Source organism: Geotrypetes seraphini, chromosome 17 (assembly GCF_902459505.1).
Source record: "Geotrypetes seraphini chromosome 17, aGeoSer1.1, whole genome shotgun sequence".
Lineage (NCBI taxonomy): Eukaryota > Metazoa > Chordata > Amphibia > Gymnophiona > Dermophiidae > Geotrypetes > Geotrypetes seraphini.
The window spans coordinates 31,451,851-31,476,239 of NC_047100.1; the positions used below are offsets into that span (position 1 = coordinate 31,451,851).

The following is a 24,389-nucleotide window of genomic DNA, read 5'->3' on the forward strand; positions in this document are numbered from 1 at the left end:
CATCGATTCTAAAAAATGGGGGTGCCCACTATAGAATCACGCCAATTAAAATAATTAGTCCTCCTTTTTATCAAGCCGCACTGCCAATTTCCTGGGGTCCGCCAGCAGCGGCAATTCTTATGTTCTTACCCCTCGTACTGGAGTTTGCGGACTGCCTGTCCTATTGCTTTCTTGGTCCAAATACTAAGCTAGTCCCTCACTTCCATGATAGTTTTTAATATTGGACTAACCGAACACCTTTGAGTAGCATTCAAAAGGTTCCCTTCCTCAGATCAGCTCTTGAAAATTAGTCAGGTGTAAAAGTATCATCTATAGTTTATTGGTTCATCCTTATTTCTGTATGAATTTCAAATACTACATCGAACTGAGTGTGCGACTAGTTTATTTTTATCTGCTCATCTACAGCTCAAATAAACCACATAATAAGGATGGTTTTATAACAGGGTGACCTGACCCTACTCTTCAATAGTCCTCTAATCAAAGCATAATGAGCAGGTTAAAAAGAAGCATTTCAATTGCATTTATTCAGACTGGAACTCTCTAAATTTATGTGGTGTTAAAAATAGCCCTGCTCACCCTCAGGAAAGAGAAACTAAGCTACAAGTTATGCGAAGGACATTTCTTTAATGTAGGCTCCTGGATTTATGCCCCTCTTATATGAGCAAATGTCTAGAATCCTGGGGTTTATGCTGTAACTTATATAGGGGTCCTGTTACAAAGCAGTGGCAAAATGTGGCCTTCTTTCGGTCCCATTTTTCTTTTCTAGTGCAGAAATAAAATTGTAAGGTTTCATTGACACATGCAGAATTTTTGGATGCGTTAACTTCCTCAATAAATTTTTTTTTAATAGTTTAATCCATCAAGTGGGTCCATGTGGTATACGATTTGCTTAGTAATTCTGAGTATTATGTAGCAGGGCTTCCCAAACCTGTCAATTGCATTTTCAAGTTATCTACAAGGAATATTTGAGTTAAGAGGGTAAAGTTATAACCAGGTGCCTAGGCACAACATGCTTATTTCAAGCTTATTTCCTAAAGAAAAGTAGGTGCTTATAACCAAGGTGGCATACCAAGGGGGGGGGGGGTGGACCGCCCCGGATGCACGCCCTAGGGGGGTGCACAGCCAGCCAGGTCCAGAACCTCCCGCCCTACTCTGCAACGGGACCTGCACCTCAGCGCAGCTGCCAGTCCACCCACTCTGACGTACTTGTTCCAGAGCAGTCAGCAGCTGTGGGGAGGTACAGCAAGGTCCCGCAATGATTACTTCTGCCGGCTCTGCTCGAAAGTACATGACATCGGAGGAGGATAGACCGGCAGACTCTCAGGCCTTCTGCTTAGCCATCTCGCTCCCCTCCAATCCGTCCAGAATTTGGCTGCACGACTTATATTCCGGGAGAGCTGCTATACTCACGTTACCCCTCTCCTAAAGTCACTTTGGATTCCCATCCATTTCCGAATACAAGTCAAACTCCTCTTACAAATGCACTCACTCAGCTGCCCCTCATTATCTCTCTTCACTTATCTCCCTCCTATGTTCCCCACTCCCCTATGGTCTTCGATCAGCTGGTAAGTCCCTCCTCTCTGTGCCCTTCTTTTCCTCTGCCAACTGCAGATTCCATCCCTTCTGCCTTGCTGTGCTGTATGCTTGGAATGAGCTGCCCAAATCCCTGCAGCAGGCTCTGTCTCTAGCAGTGCTCAAGGGCCAGTTAAAAGCCCACCTCTTTGAGAGTGCTTTCGACTCCTAACTCCTCTCACCTTGGGGTCTGCCCCCAACCCTATATGTCATGCCTGTCCGTCCAAGTTAGATTGTAAGCTTTTCTCAGCAGGGTCCGTAGAGATCCAGTGGTTACCTGCAACTTTTTCTCATTTTTGTTTCTTTTAACTGTGAGCTCTCTAGGGACATCAGCAGACCTACTGTGTCTTCCTTTATCTCTATTCAGTGGACAACTGCTCAATCAGAGCTCCTTCCTGTAATCTGGATGTGAAAAGTACCAGGTCTAAATACAGACAATCATCTCTGTAGACTTCTGTGATTGGCGTTGGGTGTCCATAATTTGGACCCTCCCTAATCTCATCCAAAACACACCTACACTACTCCCCCTTGACGTCCATATTCTGCCTTTATTAAATTGGGATTTGGATATCTAGGCAATATCTCCAAAAACAAAATAGAGCTTCTAAAATAACCATTACAGTAACATAGTAGAGGATGGCAGATAAACACCTGAACAGTCCATCCAGTCTGTCCAACAGCCACAATTATCATCAATTCAAGATTAAACCTTAGCCTGATCTCTCTTCACCATTTTTAGGAAGTCTGCCCGGCACTGTCCTTAAACCTCAATTACTGGCACTGCTGTTGAAGCCTTCTTCAGCACATCCTGACCGGTCTTGCCATAAATGGGACACATGGTAGAAAGAGGACTCATACTAGGTAAAGAAAAAAAAGGGGAACACACCCAGCTGAACAATTCCTATTCTTGCCACCTGAGATAGTGGTTATTCTGAAGCTAGAGGGACTACAGAGACAACCCATATTTCTCCAAAGGGGAGAGTGTGGCGCAGTGGTTAAAGCTACAGCCTCAGCACCCTGAGATTGTGAGTTCAAATCCACACTGCTCCTTTGTGACCCTGGGTAAGTCACCTAAGTCCCCCTCCCCCCCAGGTACATTAGATAGATTGTGATCTCACCAGGACAAACAGGGAAAAATTCATATAAACCATTCTGAGCTCCCCTGGAAGAATGCACTAGAAAATTAAATAAATAAAATATAGTCATAAACATAATTTATTAGCTACCTTCGGTGGTTATGTCAGACATAAGGGTATTTACAGAAATCCTAACTGATGAGTTGGTATGGCATAGGTAGTGTTTGAGAAGTTACATTAGAGACAGACAAAACCCCATCAATGTCTCTTCTCGCTGAATGGCTATAATGACTGTACTTAGCTGCAGGAGCATAATGAAATGTGTAAAGAATAGATGAACTGTCAGGAGCTATCAATTATTTTGCCAGCAGGAGAAAGAGCCTATTTTAAGGGACATTAATAGAAGAGTTTATGAAGAGGACCGGGCTTAAAAGGCTGCCTGTTGAAATGATGCTTTCAGAAAATGCTGCCATATTTCTCCTGCCCGTCTCTTGTGTAATGGTGCCTAGCCACGGAGCAGTCAAATGGAGGGTGAGAGCAGGAGATAATGACCTGACTTCACTTTCCTGCTCATGAACTTACCAGCTGATTATTCTGACTAAGTGATCACTTAATTATGCTTATTACCTACTAAAAGGGCTCGATTTTACACAGATTAGGCATCCCAGTCAGAAAGCATACTTCGGGTCTTCCTTTGACCCAGTTTATATCCAACTAGCCAAAGGTTTTGAGACTTTGTTAGAGCTTAGTTCAAGGTTTTCCCTACTGAATTATGCATATGTTCAGTCGGCTTGTACATATCATTTGGAATGCTGTACATGTGGTCCTGAAATTAGTCCTCTTACAGGGATACATTTTATGAGGCTGCCACTAAATATGACTCTTCTCTATATCAGTGTTCTTCAACCGCCAGTCCATGGATCGGTGCCAGTCCATAGGGCCGGCACGTGCATCAGGCCCAAGACAGTGTTCTTCAACCGCCGGTCCACAGTGCGATCGATGCGGTGTTATCTTTGGGCCGGCTCCCCTCTTTCTTACTGCCGCAGTGCACAAAGCCGTGTCTGCGCCTAAAGCGGAAGCCTTCTCTCTGACATCGCAACATCAAAGGGAAGGGTTCTAGATTCAAGGGACATACGAGGAGCTGCTGCCCACGGCTTTGTGCACTGCGGTAGTACGGAAGAAGGGAGCTGGCCTGAAGATAACACCAGGGGCGGCATAAAACGGCCAGATGGGAGCAGACCAGAAAGTAAGGCGTACAAAGCGTGTATAATGGGAAAAAAAACAACATCCTGCTCTTTTAAGCCTCACTGCTTACATAGTATCCTAGGCTGCCTTAATTTCTAACCTGCTGATTTTTTACATGGTGGATAAATTACAATCATTAATTTAATTTTTAATTGCATTATTACATAATGTTCATCCACAAAACGAAGCATTAACTGAGTTAGGCAAAATTGTCTGATTCAGTCTGTCTGTCTAACTACTCTTGTTTTATTTGGGTTTTTTTCCCTGTGGTCTTTTGTGTACTTTTAGTATGTAAGCAATTGTTCATACAGGTGCTTTAGTCAGATTGTGAGCCTATTGGACAGTTAGGGATTTTTTCTAAGCGACTAATATTTCATGCTTTATTGTTTCTGAACTTCAAAGAGGTTTTGGCAAAAACTTACAACGCTCATCTGATAAAGGCTTTATCGTATGCTAGTTTGGTAGGCTCTAGCTCAGGATATTTTGCTTATTGCATGAAACGGAAAAATCCCCCACATATTACTTAGATTTCCATTATCTTTCATCCATGTGATGGCAGTTTGTTGGTTGCTTCTGGTCAGTGGTCAGGCATTCAAGGAAAGACATGAGAAATGGAAAATGTGATACATTTAGATTTGGTTTGATTTGTGGTTTGTGTAAACTTCATCAAACAAAAAGTCAATGTTATTTTGTGGCATGGTTTTATTTCCCATACGAGGCTGCCACTGGTAGCCAACATACATCATAAGTTAAACATCAAGAGAAAACACAGTTCATTCACCACAACACGGACTGAGATCCCACAGAATCACTGTACCAATAGTTCTTAAACTTGTCCTGGGGACCCTCAGCCAGACGGGATTTCAGGCAAATCTACCTCATGCATATTTATTAGGGATATCTTGAAAGGTCCCCCAGGCCAGGTTTAAAAATCGCTGCTCTAAACAATGAAAATGCTTAGAAAAGCAGGTTCTGGGACCCTTACCTCAATAATATAATCTTTTCCATCCTTGCCATGCACGGCCTTCACAGCACAGATATCCATGCCCCCAAAAATTTCAGAACAGGTATCCACCCAAAGCTTGTACCTGCATGCAAACAAAGAAGACGTCAGGTGTGAATTTTAAACCAGGTCCTTCAGAAACAATGTTATCTGGCTTTATGTATGGTACTGTTATTGGAAGACTGGTATAGAAATTAATTAGATAGAGGATGGGACTTCTATGCAGCTTTTGAATTCAGACACAATGCAAACCAACAAGGCTGTGGAAATACAATGTTCTTGACGCTGATTTTATTCAACAAATCCTTCTAAAATACAAAATCCACATTTGTGATAGAAGGGCAAAACACGCCTTCCTCAGGGATCCGAGATGTTGGTAACAAGAACTTTACAAATGTGGAATAACGTCAAAGGCTGGACTAGCGGCACTGAACCTTGTGCCCCTGGCCCTCAGCCCATTAGGCTCCTCCTCTACTCCCTGCATAACTTGCTTGATTAATGAGCTCCTAATTGAGATTAACCACCAATTATTGACTGCAACTGGCTTAATTAGTGCTAATTAGCACTTCCATGCATAACTGCCCCAATCCAATATTGTATAAACTGTGCTCACAAAATTCAAAGAGGCTGATAATCAGAGCAATTTTAAGCAAACTTAACACACCTGTTGCTGCTCTCAACCCACGGAACTACTTGGGCACGGAGGGGAGGGCTACCTAGACATAGAAGGTGGGTAGGGTTAAGCAAAAAAAGAAGACATCTGGCCCCACCCTGCCCCCACTCATAGCTCATCTCTTCTTCCATGAGCTCAGGCTTTGGATCTGGAAGACCTCCTAGCATGCATGGATGCGACGTGATGACGTCATATGCATGCACATGATGTTATTGTGTTAAAACTGCACATGCTCAGAGTCCTTCCAGTCGCAGCCTGAGCTCTTGTCAGAGCCGGGGCCTTCCAAAATCCAGACGAACTGCTGGATTTTAAAAATCTGTCCAGACACTCGGACGGTCCTTTAAAGAGGACATACCCGGGTAAATCCGGACGTCTGGTATCCCTAGTGGTGGGGGAGAGGGAGGGGGAGTTGGAAGGGGAATTGGGGGCTCCAGGGTGCACTTTTTTGTTACTTTAATAGCAAAATAAGTAATGTGGTCCCAGCCAGCTATTCAGCCAGGCCTGCATAAGCTCCGAGTGGCCAGGCTGCCTGGCACTGAATGCTGACCGCCACCAGCAGGGGGGGGGGGGGGGCGAAAGCATATAAGTGCAAAGGGGGACCTAGGAGGGGCATGGGAAGGTCAGGTGTGTGTGCAGGCGTGAGCATTTACACCAGCCATTCAGCTAGCATAGATGCTTCCACCTAAGGTTAGACACAATTGTTGATCTAGAATTCATGTTCAGTGCTCATAATCCCAGTACCTAACTTTAGGCATCCTGTAGAAGGTTATTTTCCTAAGCTTTTTTTTCCCCATGAACACAGAAGTGCTAAATCGAGCCCTAAGTTTCTGTTCTTTGCAAGCTGTGATGCCTTTGACTGAGCCAAACAAGAATTTTCCTAAGAGAATGATGTACAGGAGCTACTGAGAGTGCTCATGCCTTTGTACAGGTGCAGCCTCTGTGATTTTGAAAGCTTTTGATACCTTCGAGTATGGGATATTCTTTAGTCAGCCACCAAAATGGTCTCAGGATCACTAGAGGCAGCATTTGAATATTGGGATCCCTTCGTATTAACAGCTTAATCACATTGAGGGAAGACAATTTGCAGGACACTGATTTACATGCAGAAACAATGGTGTTCATAATGTTTGTGGTTTTCTTCTCATCCTTTTCCCACCCCATCTCCTCTTATTTTAATATGATGTATCCTCTTATTGTTTTTCCCTTTTGTGTCCAGTTTGTCCGTTAATGAGTTTTAATAATCCTTGTAAGTTTTCCCTAATTTTATAGTTTGGATGGAAACTGCTTAGGCTTTAATAAGCCGTTTATCAAAATATAATAACTTGAACTAGTAGATAGCTTTGAAAAGTGATTTTCTTTGAATGCCTCGAGATTCATTTCTAGTTGCAAGTCGACTGCAGACAGTTACATAGATGTCTAACTTTATGTAGAGTTTTTCAGAGGCACTGATGAAAATTGACAGATACAATCAGGATCAGCTGAAGGAACGGTGGTGCCCTAAGCCAACATTTGTCTCTCTCCTGCAATCTGGTATCTCCCTTCTCCCCCCACCACCCCCTCACCTGTCATCTGGTATCTCCCCCCTCTTTCTCAAGTTTCCCCCTCCTGCTGAACCAGGTGAGGCACTGATGATAAAGGTTGCCAAAATCCCAGTCCAGCATCTATCCCTCTAGAAGTGTGAAGGCAGACTGGACTTGAATTTTATCACCAGTGCCCTGGGCCAGAGCCTCATCTGGTCCATAGGATGAGCCAGCCTTGGATACAATTAAATGCACAGCACCACAGCTGAATATCACTGCTTAAACAGAACACCCCTAACGGATAACATTGGTCATTTGGAAATTTAAACAAGCAAATTTTTCCATACACAAACTTTTTTTTTTTTTTTTTTTTTTTTAAAGACACATATCTGGTCTGGGCTGCTACACATTGAGTAAAACAAGGCCTGTGACTTTGGGAAACCAAAAAGCAAACTTTGTGCCCTAGCCACCTCATTGCTGGGAGCTGCCGTGCATCAGGTCCATTTTGCAGGGATGTCCATCCTGCGGCCCCGTGAAGTATTTTGTACGGCCCCGGTCGAGGGCGATGCAGTGTTTTCCTCTGCTGCCCCTGGGTGTTTACCATCTTGCCGGCTCCCTCCTCTGTCTTGTTGCAGCGTTTACGCGGCTCCAGAAACATTTTTTTCGGGCATTGCGGCCCAGGGAAGCCAAAAGGTTGGACCCCCCTGATTTACAAACAGGAAAGTACAACTCCCAGGAAGTCCTTTACAATGTAATAGGATATAAAGTAGAGAAGAAAGACTTCAGGAAATGTCTCTTACTTTGGCACCATATCTGTGCCCTACACACTTTTCTAACATTACTGGCCAAAACTGGTCACAAAAACATGCTTTTCCTTGAACAGTCTGTACAACTTCTGTCTTTCAGGAACAGTAACCATTACATAATTACCAAATTTTACACTGCACTGTTCCACAACTTATCTCTCATCTTGCAGGTGTCTCCCAAACATTAATATCTCACTGCAGCTGCAGCAAACGTTTAAACTCGACAGGGAATCCCTGTTTCCCCACTGCTGCTTCAGAGGACTTCGCTCTGTTCTGCAGCCAGAGCAACAACCAACATGGTGCTCCTTGAGGTGAGCTCTCCTGTCTGTACAGAAGTAATTGGATTATATTATTTTCATTTTCTAAGTACAGTAAACCCCCGCAAATTCACGGTTCGCAAATCGTGGACTCAGTAATTTGTGGTATTTTCTGACCACCTCTTCCTGGTACTAAAGTCACGGTTACACCAAACAGGAGCTGCTTTGACAAGCTATCTGGTGTGTCAAAGCAGCTCTTGATTGGTGTAACCATGACTTTAGTACCAGGAAGAGGTGGTCGGAAAATAACACGAATGATTTTCAGTACCCGCCGGTGCCCCAGCTGCAATCTCCTGCCTTCGATCAGTTCCTAAACTGCATTCGCGTTTTTTCAAAATTCGCAGGTGTTCCTTAAACGGAACCCCCACAAATTTCGGGGGAGTACTGTATATTAATTTTTGTCCTATTAATTTTTGGATATTGGTCTTTGGACACATTTTGTAAGGACTCCATGTCATCTTTGGTTTGTTGGGGCCTATCTCATAGTGCAGGAATCCCCCATCTTGCTCTCCATAATATTATTACCTGCTGAAATGAGATGCAGCCCTCTGTGGCTACCAATGTATCTACATTACAGAACTGGCAAAACATCATGTCTGTCTCAGCAAGAGCTGATTTTGGATTGCTGTCAAATTGTACAGCTGGAAATGTGCTGAATGCATGAAAGGTAGACTTGAAGTTCACTTTTCAAGTCCCAAAACCAATAAATAATGTTTTATTTCCAGTAAAATAACAAATCAGGTGGATTGAAAGAAAACGCAAGAAAATGCACGTCTCTCGGGAACTTCACTATAAGTAAAACATCTGCAAAGTTCTTGAATGTGTTTAAAAAAACAACAAAAAAAAAAAACATTACATAGCACGGGTGTGTCTGTCTAGAAGTAGCTTTAGTGCTCCTTCAAGTTCACTTAAAAAAATAACAAGAATAGGAAATAATATGTTTCTCAATTAGAACGGCTTCCCTTGGCTGGGCTTGTTCTTTTTAACATTTTTGTATGCAATATTGCTGAAGGGCTGCCTCTTTGTGAATGATACCAAAATCTGCAGTAGGGTAGACACCCCTGACGGTGTGGATAACAGCAGGAAGGAACTAGCAAAGCTTGACGAATGGTCCAGAATTTAGCAGCTATGATTTAATGCTAACCAAAATTCACAAAAATCCTGGGGGAAGTACTTTACTTATTTATTTAAAAAATGTCTTACAATTTCTATCACTATCTTACAGTTCTAGGCAGTGCAAAATATTAAAACATAAATAAAATCATATCATGCACATACTATATCTGACTTCATATGCAACTTCTTAAAATTAGTTCCCTTTTCTTACTCTTGCTACTCTTATCTATCCAGAGGCATAGAAACCATCTCCATGTCATTCTTTAAGAATCGAGGGAAGAATCCGAGTATGAATGGGCAGAGCCACTGCCCCTCAAGCCTTGCCCTTAAGAATGTTGATGTAGAAGGACTGAGGTTGAGATAAGACACTAAAGAATGGCACAGGATGGTGTCCAGCCACTGACCCTCAAGCCTTGCACTGAAGAATGCCGGTGTAGAAGACTGAGGTTGAGACACTAAAGGATGACACGGGATGATGTCCAGCCACTGACCCTCAAGCCTTGCACTGAAGAATGTTGATATAGAAGGACCGAGGTTGAGATAAGACACTAAAGAATGGCATGGGATGGTGTCCAGCCACTCACCCTCAAGCCTTGCATCGAAGAATGCTGGTGTATAAGGACTGAGGTTGAGATAGACACTAAAGAACACCAGGGGATTGTTTCCAGTGGTTACTCGTGGGGACAGGAACGGTGATGAATTTTGTCACCGTGCCATTCATTCTTTGCTTCATCCTTTGAAATGCTACCACTGCTGGGACTACTGAGAGATTTTTTTTTTAAAAAAGGGCTGAAAGTTAAGGGAGCTGCCAGATCACTTGGTGGTGGTGGTGGGCTTTGAAAGGATGATGCCTGATTCAGGCACAGAATGGGGGAGGGAGCTGAGAGGTCTGTCTTGGGCAGGGAAGAGCTAGGGAGAAATGATGGACGGGGGAGGGGAGGGCAGAAGGTTGAGTGAGATATCTGACTTATATCTACTCCTACACTTACACCTAGAGTTCTGAGGAGAGAGAAGGATGGGGGAAATCCTGAAAAATGGGAAGGAAGGAAGGAGAGATGAAGGGATATTTGACTCCAGGGCAGAGGGGAGGGAGGGAAAGATGTTGGATCAGGATCCAGAGGTAGAAAGGGGAAACAGATATACTGGAAAATGATAGGATGGAAGTGAGGGAGGGAGGGAAGACAGGTATCAGATCATGAGTTGTAGGGGAGGGATAGAGGGAAGGAAAATAGAGGGAGAAGTGTCAGATCATGGGGTGGAGCAGAGTGATAGAGGGAAAGAAAGAGGGAATAATCTGAGGAAATACTTTTTTATGGAAATGGTGGTAGATGCGTGGAACAGTCTCCCGGAAGAGGTGGTGGAAACAGAGGCTGAATTCAAGAGGGCCTTGGATAGGCACATGGGATCTCCTGGAGAGAGAAAGAGATAATGGTTACTGTGGATGGGCAGACTGGATGGGACATTTGGCCTTTATCTGCCGTCATGTTTCTATGAGAGGTGTTAGATCATGGAGTGGAGCAGAGGGTTAGAGAGAAAGAAGGAAGAGAGAGGGATAAGTATTGGATTACAAGGTGGAGGGGAGGGAAGGAAGAGAGAAAGACAGATGTTGTATCATGGGGTGGACAGATGTTGGATCCTGGACACAGAAGGCATAGATGGAGGGCAGATCCTGGACACATGGAAGGAATAGTGAGAGAAAGACAGGAATGCTGGGCATAGGGATGGGATAGGGAGAGAAAACAAAAGAGGGAAGGTGCTAAGGGGGACATTATCATCATGGGCTACAGGAGGGAATGGAAGGGGAGGGGCACACAAAAGAAAGAATGTGGTCTGGGAAAGGATGAAAGACTGGTGTCATTACTATGATAGGCCTTGCTTACCAAAGAGTGGTGGTGAGACAGTCTAGGAAAAGTCTTCCCTCCACTTTCTTCCAGCCCATGGAGCTCGTCAAAGTGCTAGTCCCACCTGGCCAATGTGTCAACACTTAGGAAAGGGGGTTTTGGACAGTGAGGGGAAAAAAAAAGACTTTCTCCCCACTTGATCACATGAAAATCTTCAAAGTAGGATGCAAGCTTCCTAACCAGAAGCCTCTTAGAACTCCTCTATTGACCTACACACATCCCTAACCCACAGTGGCAAGCACAACAGTCAACCAACCCTCTCTCACTTTTCCACTGTACATCTCCCACTGTTTCTAAAGGAGATTTTAGAGTTCCTAATCTTGTCCAGCAATCTACAAAAACATGCCATTTCAATCTAAACAGGAGGAAACATGGAGAGATCTTCAAATCTCAGCTCATATCCATTACATTTGGGCAGGAAATGCAAACAAATACCCTCTGCTTTGCCTTCTAGATATTTTAACCCTTTCAGGACCATAAGGATCGTAGGCCAATTTTTGTGGTTTTGACGACATTTTTATGGTAAAAAGGGTTTGCAGATGCCAAAAAATTGATTTGTTTTGTGAAATATCATTATTTTTTTTAAAAAAAAATCACACTTCTGGCTTATGGACAGTGTGGCAAGTGAATCTTCTCGTCAATCTGGCAACGACGCTAATGAATGAATGTCGGAACCAGTTTGTTTACATAAAGGCAGTATCATATGGAATCCGTACATATCAAATTTAGAACTGTAGACTATCCCAATCAAAATTTATAGGATTTTAAAGTTATGGGACAAATATGTCCCTTGGTCCTGAAAGGGTTAAGAGAACTTTGGTGGGGTGTAAAGCTTTACGGGTGACTCACTGCTCTTCTATGCAGCCCTCTGAACTTACCTGTCTGACATTGCGATTTGCTCCAGCATTGCCGAGCCAGTGTTGGTCTTCCAGTTTCCAGAGATGGAAGTTCTCCTAACAAAAAGAAAATGAAGGGTTTATTTTCGAGGTATGTCTTGCAAACACCATCTACTAATATGTATTTTGTTTTTGATAGAGGGCCAAATGGCCACCAGACTTCAGGTCTTCTGGCCTTTAGTTTACTCTTGAGTTGCGGAACATGTTTGGAATATGCTTTACCTCAGGGCTGCAACCTAAATAAATTAACCCAAGTGGTGTCTATTATTAAATCATATGATAGAAAAATTCTACTCCCACTTATCTAGAGAAGTGCATTCACTCTGTGACTTATTTCTATATGGGAAAAGGCCTCAGAAATGGAGCCTACGCACAGTCATAGACTGAATTAATCGGCGTAGTTACTCTGCTCCTTGCTCCAGTCATCGGCCGCAAAAACCCGTTAACTTACTGTATTTATATCTTATTGTATCATAGAATATTTTAACCAGTGCTTAACTTGTTCTTAACTTATTGAAAATACTTTTTTTTAATCATTTTTACTTTTTTATCCCATTCTTCTTTTCAATGTACTTTATGATTCCTCATTTATTTCATGCACAACTCCATTTCAACTGAAAAAGTGACTGGAATGTTACTTAGCTCAACAGTTTTTGGGCTCAAAAAAATGCCTCTCAGGAGATGCCAACGCTGCCAGCGTTTCGCGGAGATGTATTCTAAACCGCTGCTTCAGGGCCGGATTCTTAGGCATTCCAAATTTTTCACTGTGCAATCATAAAGTACATTGAAAAGAATGGGATAAAAAGTAAAAATGATAAAAAAAAGTATTTTCAATAAGTTAAGAACAAGTTAAGCACTGGTTAAAATAGTCTACGATACAATAAGATATAAATACAGTAAGTTAACGGTTTTTGCGGCCGATGACTGGAGCAAGGAGCAGAGTAACTACGCCAATTAATTCAGTTTATGACTGTGCGTAGGCTCCATTTCTGAGGCCTTAGAAATAAGTCACAGAGTGAATGCACTTCTCTAGATAAGTGGGAGTAGAATTTTTCTATCATATGATTACCAGTCAGGGCTGCCCAAGTCCGGTCCTCGGGATCTACTGTTAAGCCAGGTTTTCAGGATATCCACAATGAATATGCATGAGAGAGATTTGCATACCAAGAAGGCAGTGCAGGCAAATCTCTCTCATGCATGTTCATTGTGGATATCCTGAAAACCTGGCTTGCCAGTAGATCTCGAGGAGCGGACTTGGGCAGCCCTCCTTTACCTGTACTAGCTCTACCTAATGGTTAGAGCAGTGAACTGAAACCGAAGGAAGCACAATTGAAATCCAACTGTAGCTCCTTGAGACTGTGGGCAAGTAACTTAGCCCTTCGTTGCCCGTCACGTACAATCTTACCCCCTCTTTTACGAACGCATAAGGTGGGCTTTAGCGCTGGCAGTGGCGGTAACTGCTCAGATGATCATAGGAATTCTATGAGCGTCGGAGCAGTTATGCGTTAATAAAAGAGGAGGTTAGAGAATAAGCCCTCCAGTGAGAGGAAAATGCCTCCTGTACCTCAATCTAACTTAGCTTGAGAGGCATGATCTAAATTCAAATCCAAAATCCAGTACCAGGCCCACTGTGAAGTATCATGCAGGACTGGACCTAGACTATAATATAAGTAAATTCCAGGAAAATAAAGTGATGCCTTCTTATTGGGCTAAATACTTTTAAAATGAGCTTTCCGAGGCTAAAATCTTTTCTCATGTTGGCACACTCGTATATACGCTCTCCCCTTTCTATCTCTATCTTGCTTTATACAGTAGCCTATAACAGACCCCATACATGAGCCCCCACAATGCCTAAATACAGGCTCATTTTCTAGCTTTGCATTCTAAGGGACCCAACTGCTGCTTTACTTAGGAGTTCGTTTCATATTGTGTTTGATAGTCAAAATGTGGGACTATAGAAAGGGAGTATAGTCTTAGCCTGCCAAAATTAAAATGAGTTTAAAGCAAACTAGCAAAAATATTGGAGTGAGATGATGTCAACAGTTTGAAGCTGCAAGCTTTTGAGGCTATTACTGCTTAAGGAAGGGACCGCAGATGTTTCTTTAGCTTCACACAGCCAAAATCTTGGTTGTTTTTTCTATTAGCTCACTTCAAAATATGGAATAGAAAAAAATACAGTTTCCAGGTATTAGAATCCCAATGTAAAAAACACAGTCTAGGGGGGAGGGCTGTGAGAATGAAATTCCCATTTCTGGTATTGTTACAGTCACTTCATTAGCTTCCCATCCATTTGCAAATACAATTCAAACTCATCTCACTGACCTACAAATGGATTCACTCAGGTGCCCTTCACTATCTCTCTTCATTTATCTCCCCCGCAAGCTCCACTCAGCTGGTTAAGTCCCTCCTATCTGTGCCCTTCTCTTCCTCTGCCAACTCTAGGCTCCATCCCTTCTACCTTGCTGCGCTGTAAGCGTGGAAAAAGCTACCTGAATCCCTACAGCAGGCTCCGTCTCTGGTAGTGTTCAAGGCCCAGTTGAAAGATCACCTCTTTAACTGCTTTCAAGTCCTAACTCCTCTCACCTTGAGTTCTGCTTCCTTAACCCTATATGTCATGTCTGCCTGTCCAAATTAGATTCTAAGCTCTTCTCAGCAGGGACCATCTATTAAATGCCAAAATGTACAGCACTGTGTATGCTACTCAATGTTATATAAGTGATCCTGAGGCTGGCGCCCCAGGCAGGGTCTATACAGAGCAGCAAGTATAGCTAGAAGACTTGGTGTATGATATCTGCTGGCTGAAGCAGGGATCTCAGCTTTTAAGAACTTTATGGAATTCTCTCCCTCAATACATCCGTGATGAACTTCATCTACCCAAATTCAAGATCCATCTTAAAACTTATCTATTTCAAGATGCCTTCGATAAATCTTAATTTATCAGATACTCTAAGAAACCAACTTTCTTCAGTATGCATCACTTTTTCCATGCACCCCCATCCTTCATGTTTTTTCCCATTCCTCTATCTCATTTTCCTCTAACAATTATGTAACTTTTCTTCTCCTCCCAACTTACCCTCACTGTCTAGTCTGTCTGTAAGTATCATATATGTTTACCCTAATTATTTATACACACCCCCACTATTTCTTTCTAATCTATATTAAAATTTTTATTGTTAACCGGTCAGATATTTGTTTTATGATCGGGATATTAAAAACTAATAAACTTGGAAACTTGGAAACAGAAAGGGTTCAGTAAACTAGAAAGTTGTTTGCAGCAACTTAACAGCTGGGAGACAAGTGAAAATAGCCCAAACTTATAAAATCTGTAAGCTTGGAGAAGGCAGAAAGTGCTCTGGGTACCTTCAGTAGATTGAGAGAAGGCTTCAAGAATCTGCTCAGTCTGGTATGTAGAATTCAAGCTTTCTGCGGTACTGATACCAGAGATGGTGGGCATACTTCCAGGCTTCAAACTGACAGATATTAACAAACCCATTTTGGACCTGACACTGCCACCAAAAAAGTGCCAGCAGTGACTGAGTATGTGGCAAAGGTCTCTGAGCTGGTTAGGGAGTTTTCTTACTGCCAGATGCTGGCTAAGAGCTAAACTCCACCCAAAGATTGGTGAAAAAATCTGACAATGACAGTGAGTTCTAGATTGAACCTGCCTAAGGGGCACATCAAAAGGGCATGATCCTTAGTGCGTTCCTTGGGACATGTATGGAACATTTAACAGTCGGTTTGCGAGTATTTTGCAAGACGAGCAAAACGTTCCCGCAAATTGTGCCTCGCAAAATGAACGTTGACTTGCAAACCGAACTCTCAGATTTGGTGGCCCAGGGGTGGGTACCTGCCTGTGGGTGCCATAGCCCCTTCAGCGGGGTGGCCTCCTTCCTTCGGGGTCACCGTGCGTCTGCCCTCCCACTTTGGCCGATGCCTCTGCCATCCGCCAGTACCTCCCGGCTCCCGATTCAAGCCGGCCGCCATCCTGTACAAGCATGCGCACGACCTCTCAGTTCCCGAGCCAAGCCGGCCGCCCCCCCCCCGACAACACACGCGCAACATGCAAGCACACATGACATCGTGTGTGCTTGCACGTGGTGTGGGCATTGTCAGAGGGGCGGCTGGCCGGCTAGGCTCGGGAGCTGAGAGGTCGTGCGCATGCTTGTACAGGATGGCGGCCGGCTTGAATTGGGAGCGGGGAGGCACTGGATAGAAGAAAGGACTGGGTGTGTGACAGGGTGTGAGTGCTATTGGGGAGTGGAGCGTTAGGAAGGGCTAGTCTGGGTTATTAGGAGCAGATTATTAAAGCCTGAATTATTAAATTAGCCCTCCTCTTCTGTTGTTAATGTGGAAGGTTCTAGAAGATTGGGCATTTTGGGTCCAGAGAACCCTTTAATTAAAGCCAGAGAGTTCAGAGGCAAGATCAGTTGAGCGTTACAACCTTCTTTCCACTTTTGCGAGGATGCATAAATTTCTGTTTTGATTGAGGTTATGGTGGTTTCCCAGGATGCATTGTGTGCCACTGAATTGGTATTTTTGTTTGTTTCATATGTTAAATTTCTTCTATTTGTATTTTTTATTGTTGATTTGTATACTAACTCAGATGACTTTGGTTTGGAGAGGTGGTATAAAAGGGTTTGATAAAGAAATAAACAGTAGTAACATTCTGAGATGAGTCATTGACTGACTGTGGTAATATGTTTAACCGCTGTGCTGAAAAAGTAATTCTACAGAAATCTCTGTGGTAATGTCTCTCTCTCTTGTACACAGATGCAAATTTCTCCTCTTAATAGAAGAGAAGGTGCTTTCTTAATATGCACTGGAAGGGGGGGGTGCAATTACAAGGACATTAACCCAGACATTTACCTGATGAAATGGGAAAAGCCATATGTTCAAAAGTTTTGAATGAATGTTTCAGTACAGACACACACAAGCAGTGATTTTACAACCTGTTTCTATAGTATAAATGCCTCATTTTATAAAACTGAACATTCTACATTTTGCATTTCGGAGGTGGCTTAGAATCTCTGAAAGTCTATCAAAATTGCACCCTCTACCATATCTAAATGAACATTTATCTGATACTTACAATTGGAGCAGGTGTAGATGCCAAGATCTAGATGTTACAAATTAGACAGGCATTTCCTTTGCAAAATAGGATGAACATGTCAGAGACACCCACACCATGCCAAGAACATGTCCTGTTGAAATTACCGTGCATGCTGCAGGCATGTCTGGGCAAGGAGTGGCCTTTTTGAAAATTGTTATTTAGGAAGCATTGGGCTATTTTTATGCCTAAACATATTATTTACATATGCAAATACCATGCAAGCCTTCTAAAATTATTTCCATAATGACACTGAAAGTAAGATTACATACTTGGAAGAGCTGACTCAAGTTTCATGATTCATTGCTCATTTCTGTAACATTTTTGTCTTGAAGGCAGGTATCTGAGGCTGCTGCTACAACATTCAGGTGAACATATGGGACTGAATTTCAGACCCTAACACATGATCCGTTCCTCATCTTGATCACAAAAAAATGATACTTGCACAGAAAAAAATCCTCAGTTACATCTATTACTCTACAATATCTTTACAGTCAGTGCCCAGGACCTCTGTAAAATAAATTATGAAGATGCAGAAACTAGCAGAAGATTTGCCACTGATTTCATCTTATTGAACACCTCTATGGGTCTAGGTCAAGTGGGGGAACTGCAGGATATCCACAATGAATATGCATGAGACTTGCATGCCTCTACCGCCATTATAGGCAAGTCTTTCTCATGCATATTCATTAGGGATGTCTGAAAACCTGACTAGCTGGTGGTCTTCCAGGACGGTTTGAGAACCACTGATTTAGGTGATAAGGAATGCAACATGAGTAGGACTGGATCCAGTGGCGTATCAAGGGTGAGAGGCACCTGGGGCAGTGGTGCTCCTCCCCTGCTCTTGCCTGCCAAGCATGCCCCCCCAATTCCCTTCCCCCGTACCTCTAGCTGAAATTGTTGCTCGCGGTGGTCAACAATGCACTCCTGGCGACCCCATCGGCTCTCCCTCTAACATCATTTCCTATGTGTGGCACCTGGAAGTGACAATCAGCGGGAGAGCATGTTGTTGACTGCTGCGAGCAACAACTTCAGCTAGAGGTATGGGGAAGGGGTGACCGAATGGAGGGAAGAGGCGGGGTGGGGGGTGGGGGAGGAGAGCAAGAGGGGTGCTGGTGCCCCCACCATCATGACACCCAGGGCAAACTGCTTCCCTTCCTCCCCCCTGACTGGATCTCTGCCTTCCTGCCTTGGAAGCACACAACATGCAAAAAGAAGGATGGTGATATTTGCTCACATGTACGCTTTGTAGTTGTTCCCTATCTTTTGTATTCTGATGTCATATTTGGAATCTATGAAGGGCTCTGTGGTAGCGTAAGTCTGGGTCAGGGCCACCACGCTGGCTATATCCTGAAAGTCATAATGGTTGTCTACCTTGACCTTTCAGTGTCCACAGAAATGCAGCATGAAGAAGAGAAGAAGAGCTATTAGACATTTGAAGAAATGCAGGTTACCTTTCTACACATGACATTATCTATTCTCAGAAGGACTTATCAATATTTTAAAACTCAATGCCACCAACTCAAATAATATGAAAAAACATTTATAATTCAATGCTTCCTTTATTTCTGTGATTGCTTTTAGCGTTTCAAAGTAGATGCACAATGTTCTTTTCTAGTATATACACAAATGTAGCCTTTGTGCTTCTATTCACATGAAATTCCACCTTTAGAAGGAAGTTAGAGATTGAATGTTTGGAAGGAGCTCATGATGTCTCTCTCTCTCACTCGTTAACACTGGGCATTCTTTTTAGTGGTTTTCAGTTCAGAGAAAGGAATCATATAATTTCTTAATCCACTATATTTAACAGTTAAACAAAAATGATTAAATTGTTTAGACAGCTGTTTGCAATAGGTGGACCTGGGTGAGCTCCTTACAAATGGTCTGTGTGTACCATGATGATGCTAAACTGGGTGATGGGGAGACTTGGGAATAGGTAGAGGACTACATCAGTTGCAAGTACTGTAATAAGCACAAGTATCTTTCCCTGAATCTGAAAGGAACAGCAGCGAAAATGTGCACAACCCCAAAATATATATTATCCCAGGACAAGCAGGCAGCATATTCTTGACTGATGGGTGACGGCACCGACGGAGCCCCGGTACGGACACTTTTAGAGTGATTGCACTCTAAGAACTTGGAAAGTTCTAGAGACCGCACCGCGCATGCGCGAGTGCCTTCCCGCCCGACCCCGACGCGCGGTCCCTCAGTTTCTTAGTTTCCGCGGAGCTAAGAAGTCGCATTTTCAACGGCTGTTGAAATATTTTTTCATTCGCCTTCCCGCTCGCGTAAACTTTTTCGGGTTCTTTTTGCCCTTCCGTTTTTCTTTCTTTTAAAAAAAAAAAAAAAAATTTTCTCTTGATTTGACCCGGCGGGGCCTACTGCCATCATCGAGGCCTCGGCCTTCGATTTGGCAGAAGCCGTTTTTACGTTCATGCCCCCCCAGCCCGGGTTCAAGAAGTGCCAGCGGTGTGCACGGCCTATTTCCCTTACAGACCCGCACAACTGGTGCCTTCAGTGTCTGGGTCCGGAACATCAGGCCTCTACCTGCACCCGCTGTGCCACTTTGAAAAAGCGGACTCTCAAAAATCGAGAGATACAGCAGAGACTGCTTTTCGGCACCGACATGTCCGACCCCGCGTCTTCGGCGCCGGTCTCGGTACCTGTTTCGTCGGCACCCACCTCATCGACGCCACGCGATACCGCGTCGGCGTCGCAGCATGCAGGTAAGCCGGCTAAGAAGCCTTCCCCGCTGGAACGTCCTCCGGTCTCCATTGCAGAGAGTCCAATCCTGCCGACCGTGAGGCGCCAGCGGAAGCGCTCCGCCCCTATTGAGGTGAGTCCCTCGACATCGGGCTCCTCATCTCCGGGGCGTCGAGCGGCACCGCAGGTACCGCAGAAGAAAAAAGCGGTACCGGTGCCCTCCCTTGATGATCGCATTGCGGCCATCTTGCAGGTACAGCTGAAGGAACAGCTCAAACAACTCCTTCCAGCTCTCCTGACACCGAGCCCTCCGGTATCGGTCCCCACTGAGCAACCGGTACCGATCGTGGAACAGCCAGTATTGTCACCATCCACTCCTTCGGTACCGGTACACTTGACCTCATCGGCATCGATGCCTGTCCTCGCACCGGAGCCTAGGTCTCATCACCAATCGGTACAGACATCGGCTCCGGTGCGACCGATAACATCGCCCGGTACCGCGTCGGTGAGGTCGGGTAAGTCGGTACAGAAGTCCCGACACCGAGAACCATCCACCCCTGAGTCTCGGGACCGTGGTCCCCATGTTCGAGACCCTGATCTGTGGGGCGACTCTGAAGAACCTCTTCAGTCAGAAGGGGAGTGTTCATCAGAGGAGGACGAGCCTGTTCTGCAGGATATTTCCTCCAAACCTGATTCCACCTCTTTCTCTTCTTTTTTAAGAGATATGTGTGAATCTCTTTCCATTCCTTTGGAGGCTGAGTCTAAAAAGTCCAAAGCTTTTTTGGACGCTCTTGATTTTGACCAGCCTCCAAAGGAATTCTTGAAACTCCCTTTACATGACATCCTGAGGGAGACCTTTTACAAGAATCTGGAGACTCCTCTTACCATCCCGGGAGCCCCTCGCAAATTGGATTCCCTTTATAAAGTAATCCCTATTCCTGGTTTTGATAAACCACAGCTCTCTCATGAGTCTCTTCTTGTAGAATCCACCCTCAAGAAGTCCTTAGGAGCTAGTGTCTATGCCTCTGTCCCTCCTGGCAGAGAGGGTAAAGCCATGGACAAATTTGGTAAGCGACTTTACCAGAATGCGATGCTTGCTAATCGTTCTGGTAACTATGCTTTTCATTTTTCGTTTTATTTAAAGCATCTCCTTAACCACCATGGCTTCCTTTGAGCAGTACCTTCCTGTGGGGAATCGTGAGGCTTTCCATCAGTGCTCTTCAGCTCTTTTCCAGCTTAGGAAATTCATGGTAAGGTCTATATATGACACTTTTGAGCTTACCTCTAGAGCAACAGCCATTTCTGTGGCCATGCGCCGTTTGGCTTGGCTCAGAGTCTCTGAGCTTGATGTTAATCATCAAGACCGGTTGGCTAATGCCCCATGTTTAGGGGATGAGCTGTTCGGAGATTCTATGGACTCAACGACCCAGAAGCTCTCGGCTCATGAAACCCGCTGGGATACCCTTCTTAAGACCAAGAAGAAACCTCCACCTTCACGGCCATTCAGACAGCAAACGGCCTATCAGCGGCGTTTTGTGGCTCGCCCCTTGCAGCCTTCCACTCAGCAACCTAGGAGGCAGCGTCAACAGCAGCGGCAAACACCTAGACCTCAGCAGCAACAACCAGCTAAGCAGCCTCCTCCACAAAAATCGACTCAGCCCTTTTGACTTGATCCTCGAGGGCATAGCCAGCGTTCAACCATCTCCTCTCCTCCCTCAACCGATAGGACGACGACTGTCTTTCTTTCTCAGCCGGTGGGAAGTTATCACTTCGGACCAGTGGGTCCTCAACATCATCCGCCACGGCTACTCTCTAAACTTTCACACCCTTCCGGGCCAAAGTCTACCAAAAGAGTCTGCTTTGCACACTCCTCAATCTGCCCTCCTTTGTCAGGAGGTTCAGTCCCTCCTACTTCTAAACGCCATAGAGGAAGTTCCTCTGGACCAAAGAGGGCAAGGATTCTACTCCCGGTATTTTCTAGTCCCCAAGAAAACAGGAGACCTCAGACCAATTCTAGATCTGCGAGATCTCAACAAATGTTTGGTCAAAGAAAAATTCAAGATGCTATCTCTAGCTACGCTTTATCCTCTCCTCGATCACAACGACTGGCTATGCTCTCTCGATCTCAAAGAGGCCTACACTCACATTCCAATTCATCCGGCCTCCAGACAGTACCTTCGCTTCATGATAAATCACTGTCATTACCAATACAGAGTGCTCCCCTTCGGTCTTGCCTCCTCTCCAAGAGTGTTCACAAAATGTCTGGTAGTGGTGGCAGCATTTCTACGCTCCCACCACCTTCAGGTTTTTCCCTACCTGGACGATTGGTTAATCAAGGCCATTTCATCTCAGACTGTCCTTCTGGCCACCAACCAGACCATCTTTTTTCTACAACTCCTGGGGTTCGAAATCAATATACCCAAGTCTCACCTTCTTCCTACGCGGAGACTTCAATTCATTGGAGCGGTACTGGACACGGTCCAGATGAGAGCCTTCTTGCCGGACAACCGTCTTCACAACCTCCAATCGCTCTGTCAGCAGGTGCTGTCCCAGCACTCCATTTCTGCAAAGCAGATGATGATTCTCTTGGGTCACATGGCCTCCACAGTTCATGTCACACCCCTGGCACGGCTTCACCTGCGCACTCCTCAATGGACCCTGGCTCTCCAGTGGTCTCAAGCGACGGACTCTTGCTCACGACACATATCTGTGACATCGTCTCTTCGTCGGTCTCTGCAATGGTGGTTGATATCCTCAAATCTCTCCAGGGGCCTTCTGTTCCATCTGCCTCCTCATCATCTGATCATCACCACCGACGCCTCCCCTTATGCATGGGGAGCTCATCTGAACGAGTTCCAAACTCAGGGCCTTTGGACTCCTCAGGAAAAGAAGCATCACATCAATTTCCTGGAACTCAGGGCAATGTTCTATGCCCTCAAGGCCTTCCAACACCTTCTATTTCCTCAAGTCCTTCTAATTTGCACAGACAACCAGGTGGCTATGTACTACATCAACAAACAAGGGGGAACGGGCTCTCGCCTCTTATGCCAGGAAGCCCAGAGGATCTGGTCTTGGGCATCCTCGCGCCGCTTATTCCTGAAAGCAATTTATATTCAGGGGGAACAGAACTACTTAGCGGACAAGCTCAACAGAGTTCTCCAACCCCACGAATGGACTCTCGACCCATCGACTCTACAGTCCATCTTTGCACAATGGGGCACTCCTCAGGTGGACCTTTTTGCAGCTCCTCACAATCATCAGTTGCCCCAATTCTGCTCCAGACTTTACTCTCCTCACCGTCTGGCAGCGGATGCGTTTCTTCTGGATTGGTCCAATCTGTTCCTTTATGCTTTCCCTCCTCTGCCTCTCATGCTTCGGACCTTGTTCAAACTAAAGAGGGAACGAGCCACCATGATCCTGATTGCACCACGGTGGCCCAGACAGCATTGGTTCTCCCTTCTACTTCAACTCAGTTCCAGGGATCCATTTCTACTTCCACTGTTTCCATCTCTGCTTACACAAGATCAGGAAACCCTCCTCCATCCCAACCTGCAATCTCTACACCTGACAGCTTGGTATCTCTCGGGCTGACTTCAACTGATTCTTTGTTATCTCAGCCTGTTCGCTCCATCCTGGACGCCTCCAGGAAACCAGCCACTCTACAATGTTACCATCAAAAGTGGACGAGGTTTTCTTCTTGGTGTCTCCTACATCATCATGACCCCAGGTCTCTTGCTGTGGAACCTCTATTGGATTATCTGCTTTCTCTGTCTACTTCTGGTCTCAAGTCTACTTCCATCAGAGTTCATCTCAGTGCCATTACGGCTTTTCATGAGCCAGTCCAGGGGAAACTCCTTTCAGCTCATCCCCTGGTCTCCAGATTCATGCGAGGTCTTTTCAATCTGAAACCACCTCTCAAAGCACCTCCGGTGATCTGGGATCTGAACGTGGTTCTCTCCGCCTTGATGAAGCCTCCATTTGAACCCTTGGCTACTGCCTCTTTCAAGTTTCTCACTTGGAAGGTACTTTTTCTTATTGCTCTCACCTCTGCCAGGAGGGTCAGTGAGCTACATGCACTAGTTTCTGATCCATCTTTCACTGTCTTTCATCACGACAAGGTGGTTCTACGTACACATCCAAAGTTTCTCCCTAAGGTTGTTTCTGAGTTCCATCTCAACCAATCTATTGTACTACCTGTTTTTTTCCCTAAACCTCACTCTCATTCCGGGGAACAGGCTCTTCATACTTTGGACTGTAAGCGGGCTTTAGCTTACTATTTAGACCGTACTAAGCCCCACAGATCATCTCCCCAACTTTTTTTGTCCTTTGATCCGAATAAATTGGGACGTCCTGTTTCTAAACGTACGCTATCTAATTGGCTTGCTGCGTGCATTTCATTCTGCTATGCTCAGTCCGGACTGACACTGGAAGGTTCTGTCACGGCACATAGAATT

The 24,389-nt window shown here is 44.7% G+C and overlaps 1 protein-coding gene across 1 annotated transcript in view; it reads right to left on the reverse strand.

The window, feature by feature from the left end:
- SYN2 (synapsin II) overlaps nucleotides 1-24,389 on the reverse strand; it is a 502,630-nt gene that overhangs the window by 81,164 nt on the left and 397,077 nt on the right. The window contains exons 8-10 of the mRNA XM_033926098.1: nucleotides 18,470-18,612; nucleotides 12,108-12,182; nucleotides 4,879-4,981 (exon numbers count right to left, since the gene is read on the reverse strand). Coding sequence (XP_033781989.1) covers nucleotides 4,879-4,981; nucleotides 12,108-12,182; nucleotides 18,470-18,612 — 321 coding nt within the window. The remainder of the gene's footprint in view (nucleotides 1-4,878; nucleotides 4,982-12,107; nucleotides 12,183-18,469; nucleotides 18,613-24,389) is intronic.